The sequence below is a fragment of the Medicago truncatula genome, chromosome 4, assembly GCF_003473485.1.
Source record: "Medicago truncatula cultivar Jemalong A17 chromosome 4, MtrunA17r5.0-ANR, whole genome shotgun sequence".
Taxonomy (NCBI): Eukaryota; Viridiplantae; Streptophyta; class Magnoliopsida; order Fabales; family Fabaceae; genus Medicago; species Medicago truncatula.
Window position 1 is genome coordinate 14758900 of NC_053045.1, and position 12607 is coordinate 14771506.

General features: G+C 34.9%; 2 protein-coding genes across 2 annotated transcripts; one reads left to right on the plus strand and one right to left on the minus strand.

The window, feature by feature from the left end:
- The first annotated feature begins 1704 nt into the window (after positions 1–1704).
- Positions 1705–4715, plus strand: LOC25491968 (DNA-directed RNA polymerases II, IV and V subunit 11). The gene is made up of 5 exons (XM_013600017.2): positions 1705–1865; positions 1952–2041; positions 2146–2224; positions 3035–3130; positions 4326–4715. Exons 1-5 carry the CDS (start codon positions 1813–1815, stop codon positions 4356–4358), a joined length of 351 nt encoding a protein of 116 aa, XP_013455471.1. The 5' UTR covers positions 1705–1812; the 3' UTR covers positions 4359–4715.
- Positions 4716–4811: 96 nt separating this feature from the next.
- LOC25491969 (cation/H(+) antiporter 28) lies at positions 4812–8258 on the minus strand. Its single transcript, XM_024780475.2, has 4 exons — positions 8100–8258; positions 6844–7842; positions 5700–6293; positions 4812–5420 (listed from the first exon to the last, which is right to left on the minus strand). The coding sequence occupies exons 1-4, from the start codon at positions 8256–8258 to the stop codon at positions 4812–4814; spliced, it is 2361 nt and encodes a 786-aa protein (XP_024636243.2).
- Between the last annotated feature and the right edge of the window lie 4349 nt (positions 8259–12607).

Below are 12607 nucleotides of genomic sequence, written 5' to 3' on the forward strand. Positions count from 1 at the left end.
TGTTGTGAGAAATGATTCTCTTTGCGTTAACCATTCACATAAACAGTCGAGGTGAGGGAGCAAACAGAGAAAAAAAGGGGTGCAAAAAGCACTTCCGGTCCGCACACGAATATATGGCAACTGCAAGCAAAACCTTGTGTTTCTGCATTTTTAAATCCCATTACGAAGGGATGTCAGCTCCCATGTTTCCATTTTTCAATAACTCGAATCCCTGTCCGTGGCCTTCCTCCGAATACTATATTTTGGAGCCTAAATGTCTAGTTAGTGGTAACATATGACGGGGGAATATATGACGGGGGAATCAAATGATCATTTGATTCCCCCGTCATAGCACCTACATAACTTTAGAAACACTTGATGCTTCCGTCATCCAATTTTTTTCTTCTTCTGATTGCCAAGTACTTGAACAGGTGCAATACTCTCCAATACCATGAAATAATGCACAATAGTCTTGATTCAACTCCAAGCCTCCTCAAAAGTGGGACTTCTATTCGGTCCACAGATTGACCAACTCAACACTTTTGGCAAAACAAAGGCTTAGGGACTACCTTCTCTGAAAGCAAACTCCTTAGTACTTACCATGTCCATTTTGATTGCAAAAATCAATTCTAGAATTACATACAATTTTTATCTTCAAGTAAAATCAATTTTGGAACCAAAAATCAATTATATTCTAGAGAAACCAAACATGTCAAAATCAATTTTACACCAAAGTAATAAGTGTTTCAGAACACAAATCAATTATACTTTTAACTTGAGAGTTTGGAGGAAGAGTAAAAAGTGTTTCCGAAAAACACTTGAGATTACTTATACTTCCCTTCAAAATGCTTCGAAATTCAGAAGTGCAATCCAATATGGCGTTTCACATGGAATTTGTTTAAGTGGCATGAAGCAATGGTTCAGATTGTCGTGCATCCAGCGTCTTGCAGGGAAGTTGTAAGGTTTCCAAATGTCAAGATTAGTTCAACGACGATGATGAAACCTCGAAAACCAACTAAGGGTCATGTCCCCCCAGTCTCGTCCTCGAGACATTCACATTAAATGTTGAGAGGACAAACACCAAATATCTGATTGGGGAATCATATGATCATGTCACCAACGACCTAGTTGGACGAGTACTCGCTGCTAAATTCATCTCGAGCATTCCTATGGCGAACAGAAGTGCCTCGCGGACGAACCAATGTGTTACGAGCAATCCTGCTCTCCGTGAGCTTGTCAAACCAATACGAACTTAGAATTTTTTTTTTTCACTTTGGACAAAAATCAAGCGAACAATATACTCGGTTCAGACCTTAAAAAAAATATACACTTGATTCAGAATTTCACTTCATCACTTTTGATTAATAACATATTTAAACCATATTAATATTTTTTTCTTCCCTAAAAAAAAAAAAATTTAATAAAAATTTAGGGTGAACTGTATTAATAATCAATTTTTTTTTGGTGTAAATTGGATATTCCGCGCGCAACTGCAGAGACTAATCCCTCGAGCATTGTGAGATTCAAATGGACGGTAGACTCTCCCTAAGAGTTTTAACACTGCTGCATACCCAAGGCTGGATTCGAACCCTTGGTTAATATAGAAGAGACCTATTCATTCCCATCTAAGAGTTCTTGGGTTATTAATAATCTAATTTAATCTCGAATAACAGAAAAATGTTGTATAAAAAAAAATATATATTATTTCACCATGGAATAAGAAAAGAGAAAAGCACATAAAAACTACGATTCTATTGTAGTTTCTCTCAGATACTGTGTCATTTGGTTTGAAGAAGAGTGGTAGAAAACAGAGAGCAAAGTGAAGAAGAAACCATGAATGCACCCGATCGTTACGAGCGTTTCGTCGTTCCCGAAGGCACCAAAAAGTATCTCTATTCTTTCAACTCTTCTTCTTCTTTCACTTTCTCTCCCTATTCTCTTTTTTCCTCATTTTTTTTATATATTTTTAAAGGGTTGCGTACGAGAGGGACACGAAGATCATCAACGCAGCATCTTTCACCATTGAAAGAGAAGATCACACTATCGGCAACATCCTTCGCATGTATGTACTGTACTACCCACTTTCATTTTAATCAAAACCCTAACTTTTTTTATTTTATGTTTTTTAATTTTTAATTTTTAATGTTTAATGTTTAAACTTTTCAGGCAGCTTCACAAAGACCCTAATGTGTTATTCGCTGGATACAAACTTCCTCATCCTCTTCAGTACAAAATTATCATCAGGGTTAGTTTGTTACTTCCCATTTGAAGTCCCGACACAGACACTGACACGCCGACAAAAAAAAAGAAGACATAGTTAACTATAATCATGTATAATTGAACGAATATAGAGACTAAAGGCCAACTATTTTCGTATAAAATGTATGCCATTTTTATAACTTATCTTAGAGAGCTTTATAGAAATAAACTGTAAACAGCTTATGAAGAGGGTATAAGCTATTTTCGTAAGTTCTTACAAACAGTGTCACAAGTTGTTATTTGAGCATATGTGCTCAAATAAGTCAATCCAAACAGGCAATATATTTATTTGGAAAAAATGGATTGCATTGAGCTTATTAATCCTTGGATAAGACAGATAAATCATGTCAAATGAAAGGAATTCGTTTCAGTCCAACTGGGTCCTTTTTTATCGTCTGACATTAGCGCACTTTCTTATAGCAAATTGGATTTATTTGAGTGTATCTACTTACATAAGCACTTGTGACATGTTTAAGAGTGCTTGTCACATGTCCATAAGTTTTCAGTTTATATATGGTCTCCAGAGTAGCTTATACAAACAACTTATAGCTTATATGAAAACAATTTGACTTTATTTTATCTTGTTATAGAGTTAGTTCATACATTAACACATAAATGATGTGACTATGTTCTTAGCGTTTAGTTAAGTTGTTTATTCAAACATGACCTATTTATGTTTCTTTTTTCTTTTTCCTTTTCTTAACTTAAACTAACTAGGAGTTTAAAGTGAATATTTATTTTTATCTGTATGTGAAGTGGGAGCTAAGCACCAACTGTTCTGTTGTTATTTTTGCAGATACACACAACCAGCCAGTCTTCACCAATGCAAGCATATAACCAGTCTATTAATGATCTGGATAAGGAACTTGATACCTTGAAGAGTGGTTTTGAGGTACAGTGTTTCTGCTTTTTTGTTCTTTGTGCAATGCGTCCACAATGCCGCTTCTATTTACATTGCCCATATTTATTTACTCTCCTTAGCAATTCTTATACATGTTAAATAAAGTATTAGCGCCATTACTGCCAGACCCAGGCTAGGCTCGCTAGTGGTTACACTTGTCCCTTTTCAATATCTTTACTTGCATAACCTTGAAAGTAGTAGCAGATTTTAACTTCACTATTAGATTTGTCATTTGACCCAGTGGTCATAGAAAAATTTGGAGTTGACCAAGTTTCAGCTTATATAACTCATTTTATTGATTAGAAGCGTTATCACTTATTTGCCTGCATTTGGGAATAGTTTGTGGAGGACAGGTAGTTTAGAACATCAAGTTGATAGTTTGGATTGGATGTGTTTGGATGATTTAGGAGAGGAATAGAAGGATATTACAAAGTAAGAAGTTAATATTTGTGGAGGAATTGGTTGAATGTAAAATCAAAGGGATTTAACTGCTCCATTTCACACGAGCATAAATCCATTGGCATGCTTTGGTATAATGCAGTAAGTCGTTATGGGTAAAGTTTGAAATGTACTGTAACTTGTAAGAACTAAGAAGTAGTTGAGAACTTGAGCTTCGATAGGAAAGAGGGGAGCGAGTTTTTTAAGGTGGAAGTGAAATGTTTCTCATTGCTGTGATAGTATGTGAGAAATAGGAGAGATGACACTGAATCTGTGAGTTGTGTTCTCTTTGGAGCTTTAATCTGATACTCCACATTGGAGCCAGGTAGTAAGTGGACACGCATCAATGACAATGTTGGTATATATAGTCTGTGATGTACTGTGTTCAGTTCTTATGTGTCATTTGTATGGGTGGGTGTTAATTATTATCTAATCATGACGAGTATATATGCTCAGTCTGGGCTAGTCTCTCAACTAGTGCGTTCGACCCTTGTTTATTAATAGTAATCTTCTTTGCCTTTTCAAAAGAATAAGAAGCGCGCTTTGCCTTTTGTTGTCATATGTTCTTCTATGACTGTATTTTTGTGTTGGCTTTTCTTTCTTGATTATATATAATTCTTTTGAAATGTACATACATTCTGGTTATTTATCGATTGGTGGAAGGGGATAAATCCTTCATGGATTCTAATTAGTATTTAAATTAATTTTTTTAGTACTATTACTAACAAATTAAAAACTTTAATTGCAGGCGGAGTTGTTGAAGTTTTCGAAGGACTATTGACTTGCAACAGTCAAGATGGAAATTGCGAGTTAGAAGCAGATCACTCCAGTTAAATGGAATTTAAATAGAATATTTTGTATGGAATTCAAAGTTGTATCAACAAAAATGTCTAACTCTTTCGTACCATGTTAAGTTTAAACTACCAAATATTAGTTTAGTCGTGTCACATGGATCTTGTGGATCATGGATTTCATGTCTTACTCTTTCGTACCATGTTAAGTTAACTCTGTGAAGAGCATCTGGTGGTATGTAACTGGTTATGCATGTGTTTGTTTGCCCGTTAAAAAAGCCGAACCAAACACAGGCTACTAGTAATGAAAGCAGTGTTAATCTATGATGATGCCACATTTACATTTATCTTTACAATTTTCACAAAGTGGTTGTTCCTACCAATTTTTCTATTTCCTTGCTGTACAACTAGCATCTATCTCTACTCTACCTATCCATCTACACCTACATGATGTTGAATTCCTCATCAAGTCCATCTATTTCTCCTTTATGTCTGTGTTGTTGGATTACTAATACAGACACTGTTGTTGAAAAGTCTGGTCCTGAAAGAACATCCCCTATTGGCCCCATTTCCGGACACTGTTGCCAGTCATTCATCCCCTTTGTCAATATTGAGTTCAATCCACTTTCTCTTCCCACAATGACCAGTGAGTACTTTCCTTCAAACGATTTGAGAGTAGAGAAAGTCTCTGCAGCATTGGTTAGATGCCTCTCCATATAAGAAATTTTTCCTCCGGAAATATGTTTATCGTAAAAGTGGGCAAAGCATTCATCGTCTAGCGCTATCTCTTCGCCTTTCTCTGGAAGGCTTACCCTGTATGCTGCTATTCTTGAGGATTCAGCACTGGTATCTACTAAAAATCTTATAACTGTGAGTTTTATTCCTGGATGTCCTGCTACTCTACCAGTGTAGGCCAGTGCTTCTCTATCGTCTTTTCCACCAATGAACAATGTTGCCACATTGAGTGATGCTTCAGTCTTTGATATCTTTCCAAGGGACCCCAAGCCTCTGTTCACTAGAATCCCCACGGAACAAGGAGCACTCTTCAATAACTGAGTATCAAATTATCTATTAGGAAAAATACATTTCAGCAGAAAAGTTTTTTTACATGAAAATGATCGACTGATTACAAATGAGTAGGTTTTCATATTTGAATGAATTTAAATGAGTGGATGTGTAGTTACTTTTAAATCATTTTCTTTTGACCTCGCCATAAATTGTTACGTGTTTTTCATCTTCTGGCAGTTACCATTTTAACAGTATTTTCACATCAAATAACATTGTTGAATATACTTGGAGAAGGTATATATGATTGAAGTTTCAGACATTACCTTTCGGTTCACATATCTGAATCCTTGATTGCCACCATCCAATTTTCCATTCTTCAATTGAGTCCTGTGGAATGGTAGTATGATGAGGGCAGTCATCAAATCCTCTGCCAAAGTGCAAATATCTTGTGCCATATTATTTATTGTTGACACAGCCATTGTTCTTTTGAGTGTGACGCCATCATCATCATCTTCTATATAAGCTTGAAAAGATCTGGTTATTTGATCTCTCATTGCCATGACATCTTTATCTTTCACATTTGTTGTTTCTACTCCTTCGCCTCTTTCTACTGTGACTGCTATTTGATCAGTTAGTTCAATCATTTCTGTGACGTATACCAGAAGGCCGGGATCTGATTTCCCTCTTGAGATCTCCATGAAGTTGATGGAAGCAGAAATGTTGTCAGGTCCATGAAGGCACAGCAGAATCCTTAGCTCACTTGTTCGATCAAGTAATTGGAGGGACATGCGACGAGTAGGTACTTTTCGCTTTGCACGTTTTATGATATGTGCAACGACTGCGGGGGTGTGCACCACTGTGAAAAATATTGCAATTATCAACGCAATGCCGGTCGAAGTATTGGAGCCGCAACCCATCTGGTTGTAAAAGGATAAGCCATGAGATTCATTTAATGGTAAAAATGATATCTGTTAATTTTTTTTAATAAATGAAAACGTGTAGCTATGCATATTTAGATTGATCATAAACCCTTTATAGATTCTCAAGATATCGAAATGTCTCTTAAAGATAGTGATAGATTCAAAGCAAAACTCTGCAGGGGCTAACTTCGGCCTTTTGCCTGCACAATGCTCTTATCTTGGATTTTTCTGTTGACATACACAAGCAAGATTCAAATGCTGCATTTTGTATCACTGTCTTATCATTTATTCTGTCATTAGAAGCATGTTCATATTTCAATTCACACACATAAAATAGCGACTTTTTAAGTTGTGTTTTGACCTATGAAGCATTGATATTGATACGAACACCAAACATTGACATTGGTAGTGACTCGTTGGCACTGGTAATAATTTGAAAAATTGAAATATTTGAATGTTAATGCGTATGTCAGTTTTGTGTCGGTGTCCCACAGAACACAACATTTCTATTTGAGATAGTGAAGAGAGAAATTAGGAGAATACTTGCCACTTTGATAGCCATGTAGATATGCAAATGTCCCTTGGTAGCAAGTAGCAATCCAATAGCAACTGATTCAGGCCAATGAAAGCCAAGAATTACACCAGAAACAACTGTTCCAGCAACTTTACCAACCATTGCTATTATGATAGATATAAACAATTTTAACCATGTTTCTAAAGCTCCAGGATGAAAATGCCTAATATCAGCTGCATAACCCATCCACAAGAAAAAAATGGGAAAAAATATCATTGTCAACATGTAGTTGATTTTGCTAATAACCCATTTTGAAACTCTTCCTTCCCTAGGAAAACATATTCCAGTTATAAATGCACTTAGAATTGGATTATAGTTATATACTATTGATGAAGCACAAATCATAACCATGAATGCAAGTGATAATACCAAATGTGATCCTTTCATAGGTTTCCCTTCAGGGTTTTCATTGTCAACCCATTTCATGAAAACCGGTGCAAACGTTGCTGTGAACAATGCTTGGCCAAGAACAACAGTATTCATTACAATTGCCCTTTTAATTTGCCCTTTTTGTTCGATACCGGAGCAATATGTGTCCAGCGGCATTAAAATGTAGCCGACTGAAAGAAGCAAAGAGCAGATAAAATCGGAGTACATCCCGGCTGTTATGACGAGCTTCCCAATATCCGACTTTCCTATGTTGAGACTGGTTATGAGACGAGTTAGGACGGGTGATGCCGTGCTAGAGAGAAGTGTTGCGAGGGTGAGAGTATATCCTATTACATGTTGTTGGTTTGGGAAGAATTGGATAAGTGATGTTGTTAAACATGCGATGATGAATGTGGTGAATATTCCTGCATAAGCAACTTGAACATCCCTACTTGGTTTCTTTAAGAGTACATAAGGATCCATTTCTACACCCAAAGCAAACATGTAACACATCATTCCAAAATCAATGATAAATCCAAATGTATGGTTGAATTGTCCATATAAATCGCGTAAAAATGGCGCATTTCCCATTACTAATCCAACCTGCATAAATAATAAACACGAATAACAACTTGTATTTCAAAAATTCATTTTCAATTTTTAGTCCAAACCCTACATTCATGGGTATCTTGACTATTCCATCAAGATCAGACGACTCATATTTTGACTATAGATGATATGGGCCGATTTTACTATAGTCAAAACATGGGTTGCCTTGATGATCTAGATTACATGACGGAGTCAAATACACGTTTCTTTGAGATGATACAACTATGGTTCATTTTGAGAAGGAAGCTTACGATTATGTCGGAAGTAATGCGAGGTTGTTTATAAGGCTTTAGAAGAAAATGTAAACCATTGCATACAATCACCATCACCATAAACACAACGAAATTTTTTGCTAATTGAACAATGAGGTATCCTAGCTTTTCTGAGCATTGTGTTAAAGCTATTGCCATGCTAGAGATTAATTTGATTAGATATAACAAAATATCTTGGTTTTGTTATCTCTTTACAATGTCATATCACCAAGTACACAATTTTTTTCTTCTCATTTTTGTTTTGATGATCAAATGTTACCAATTTTTGGGTGAATCTTTTGCAAGAATTAAGCTAGTGGTTGTGAATCATAGCTTACTTTAAGGAGACAATGGAGGAACATAGTCATAAGTATAAGACATGTAGTTTTTGAATTGGAGAATAGAGAAAGCAAGAGGAAGGTAATAAACCGTAAAATATGGATTAATCACAAATGTTGTATGCAATATCCATCACTAATCACTTTTTGTATCTATACTATACAATACAGCATTACTTGAAAATGCCACGAGGCCCTATCTTATATCTCCATTGTTTTATAAGCTATATACCCGCCGTAAAAAAAAAAAAAAAAAAACTATGTGCCCTTTACTTTTTGAAGTGTGTATGATTTCCTTTGGAGTGTATGATTTTATAAATTTCATACTTTTTTTATGCATGACACATTTCTTACTTATTTTATACAATTTTTCAAAAATATTTTAAACACAATTTATTTACAAATATATAATACTCCTCATTATCACATTCCTAGAAGAGAAAATAGGGTATCCATTGTAGTGACGGAGCAATGAGTATCAGAGATTTAAGATTAGTTAATCTTTCCCTTTTGAGGAAGTGGCGTTGGAGGTTGATCACAAGAGGGTAGACTTTATGAAAATATATTATTGGAGCAAGATATTTGAAAGGGCTTATGTGAGATCATCATGGGGGGCACACGGTGGGTTTAAGAGGTGTCAAACTGGTGCAAGGAGATCTCCTTATTGGGAACATGTCAGTCTCAGTCTATTGATTGGTTCTCTGATAGTATACTCAAAAATGTTAGAGATGGTCGATCTACAAATTTACTAAAAGATCCCTGGTTGGGAGCTATTCCTTTGAGAATTCGTTTCCCCAGGCTGTTTCAAGTTTCTATCCAGAAAAAAGCTAATGTGATTGATTTGATTGCGAGAGAGGGGTCTCTATGGGTAGGATTTTAAGGGGAGGATGAATATTTTTGAATGGGAACTTATGATTTTGGAAGAGCTGCACCAAACTTTAGAGATTCCGACCTTCTTTGAAGGTGTAGATTTTTGGGTCTGGAGCAATGATTCATCAAACATTTATTTAGTGATATCAACTTATAAATTCCTTCATATAAGAGCTAGTGTGGGGGATGTGAAGTCAGAAGAATTTGTGCAGCTTCTTGCAAGAGTGTGAGAGTCGTGGTCTCCTCGCAAGGTGAATGTTTTCTCTTGCCAGCTGATTCAGGATACGATTCCGACTCGCCAGAATCTCTTTTCAAGGAGAATTATAGTTGATCCTGGTGGTATTTCTTGTGTTTTCTGTAATGATTCCATAGTCAGTTTGTCACCTTTTTGTTAGATGTCCTTTTTTTAAGTCAGGTGTGGTATCATGTGTTTAGGTGGTTGGGGTAGAAGTTGGTTTTACCCAAGGCCGGCTCTACGCCATAGGCAGGGGTGCGGAGGCCTAGGGCCCTTGCCGTTAGGGGGCCCAAATTGTTTTTTATGGAGAGGGTGTATATAAAAATATTTTGTTTATGCAGGTATATATAGCAAAGTTTACGTAAAGGTCCCAAACATTGACATAATAAAAGACTGGGCTAAAGTCTGCTAATGTATTTAGCCCATTTGGTGCAATTTGCTATTATTACCCCCGTATTGTATAAAGATTTTTATATACACCATCCCTAAAAAAAATTGGTTGTTCTTAATAATGTGCTAGAAAAATTATTATCGAAGAAATTAGTGATATTTTTTGGGCCCTTTGTTCCTAATAATGTGCTTCACTAATATGAAAAATATTAGTGATATTTATTATCCAATAAATTGGGATAATTTTCGTAACAAAACAAATTATATTTTAGTTGAAAATAGACCTACTAGAGAAACTAATCTTAATCTTGTCTTTCAAATAAATTACATCAATATAGTAATGTCAACTTTCTTGAATTGATTGGAAGAATTGCATATTTGAATTTGATAATGCAAGATCATGCGAGACACATTCATGTATCATCATAATGAACTTGTTAGAGATACTTATAGCATATAAAAAGAGGAATGATGTACTTCTAGTATACAAATGACTTCTTGTATCTATGATTTATCTAAAAACTCTAACACTAATTTTGTATCATGTATTATCATTGTTATGAGTTTAACATTGAAGAATTTTGCATCCAAAAGTTTAAAATTTAGTTAATTACGTGTTGATATACTTTTACTATTTTGGTATTATTATTCTTAGGTGCTCAAATTTCAGTCTACTTTGCACGTGCTATTGTTCTATACTTCTACGATATTTTATTTTGTTTTGGTCTTTAGAGTATTTGATTTATTTTCATATGTTGCCTAAAAAAACATTAATTTGGTAGTGGAAAGCGGAAAAAAATAAAATGGAGATTTAAAAAAATCATAACAATAAGCTAACAAATTGTATGATGTATTATATAAGGGACCCTTTTATTATATTATGCCTAAGACCCTATTATTAAAGTTTCCATATAATTATCATACTGCCTTTGAAAAGCTTCAACAAATGCATATAATAGGATATGATAATCTCATAAGAATAAAGACTACATTAATAGATGAAATTAACGAGTAGAAAAATAAAATAACAAAAAATTCATTCATTATATAGTTTAAAGAAATATTGATCTGTAATGAGAGTTCATATTTGTTCATCTTTATACGCCTTTGTGGTCTATAACAGTACACAATCATGGTGCAGAAAGTAATTTCTTTATATCATATGAGTTCATATTTGTTCATCTATACATACAATAGACAAGGAGTAAATTTGACTTAAAACTTTAATTATTGAATCAAAATAGACAATACATTTAGTTTTCCGCAATTGTGCACATTCACTCTTAATTCGATCTATAACTTAAGAGTATTGATATATATCTAGAAAGAATTTATCACAAAATGGTAACAGAAAGCAAGTTAGCCAATAAAAATTTGGCCTGGTCGGAAATTACGGTTTGCTGGTTTTATACATTTATTTTTATGATTCGAAAGTGAATTAAATTGGAAATCTAAGGGACATTTTTTTTGAAAGAGGAAATCTAAGGGACATTAATATGCCAAATTATTTATGAACCCATCACGATTTAGCCACTCGCTATAACTAGCATTTTCGATAACTTAATTGTTAAATCAAACTCGACGATAAATTTAACTTTTAACAATCACGCGCGCACACACACACTCTCAATTTGAATTATAACTTTAATTGTTAAATCAAAGCAGACAACACGTTTAACTTCTCACATTGCATGCGCACACACTCTTAATTTAATTTATAACTTTAATTGTTAAATCAAAGTTGACAACGTATTTAATTTGCAACAATTGCGCGCACACTTCATGAAATTCTGACACGCAGTAAAGATGTTTTATACGATGTCGTGATAAGTGAAATGTCAAGAACGATGTCAAGACTTCGTAATAACACAGTAAACAAATAATTATAAAAGGGCAAGAAGTAAAAGACACAAGTTGTTTGTTGACCCGGTTCAATGAACTTCACCTACGACTAGGGCTACCAAGCCAGGAAGGAAATTCATTAAGTAGTATCAAATCAAAGCATACATAAAAATCGTCGATCTACGGCTTCTCACTTAATCACTACCCATGCAATTTCTACCTAAGACTCTCCCTAGTCCTAGATACGAGAACCTCCGCCCACTTCCTCTTAATCACAGATCCAGTGATCGTCCTTTTAAAAACAACAAGATGGAGACACTCTCCTAATCCTAAGAATCAACTCGTTCTTACAAGCTTTGAGTGATCTCTAAGAATTACAACTCAACTACAAAGTCCAGCTCAATGTATCAACATGATACAAGAATGGCTTACAAATAAGAAGAACAGACTAAAACCCTAAATGACGGCTTCAGTGAGTAATTTAGGTCTTGAGTCTTCCTTTAGATAGCCTGATTGTGAAATGAACTTGATGAGCAAGTTCGGCTAATCATCAGCCGAATCACGAGATTTCAGCACAAGATATTCTAATGCAAATTCGATGTTTCCTTAAATGTTGCAACAACATTCTTAAGGACTAAGTTAAGTATAAACCGCCTATATTTGCTTATAGAAACACGCTTCTTGGTCAACTCTTCACGCGAAGTAAATCTTCAGAGAATATTCAGGAATCTTCACGTTTTATTTTGATCTCCAAGAAAGCGGAACAAGGCACGCTATGATTCGTACCAACATATTAAGACATCTTGTCTGACATCTTGCTAGAGCTATTGTTT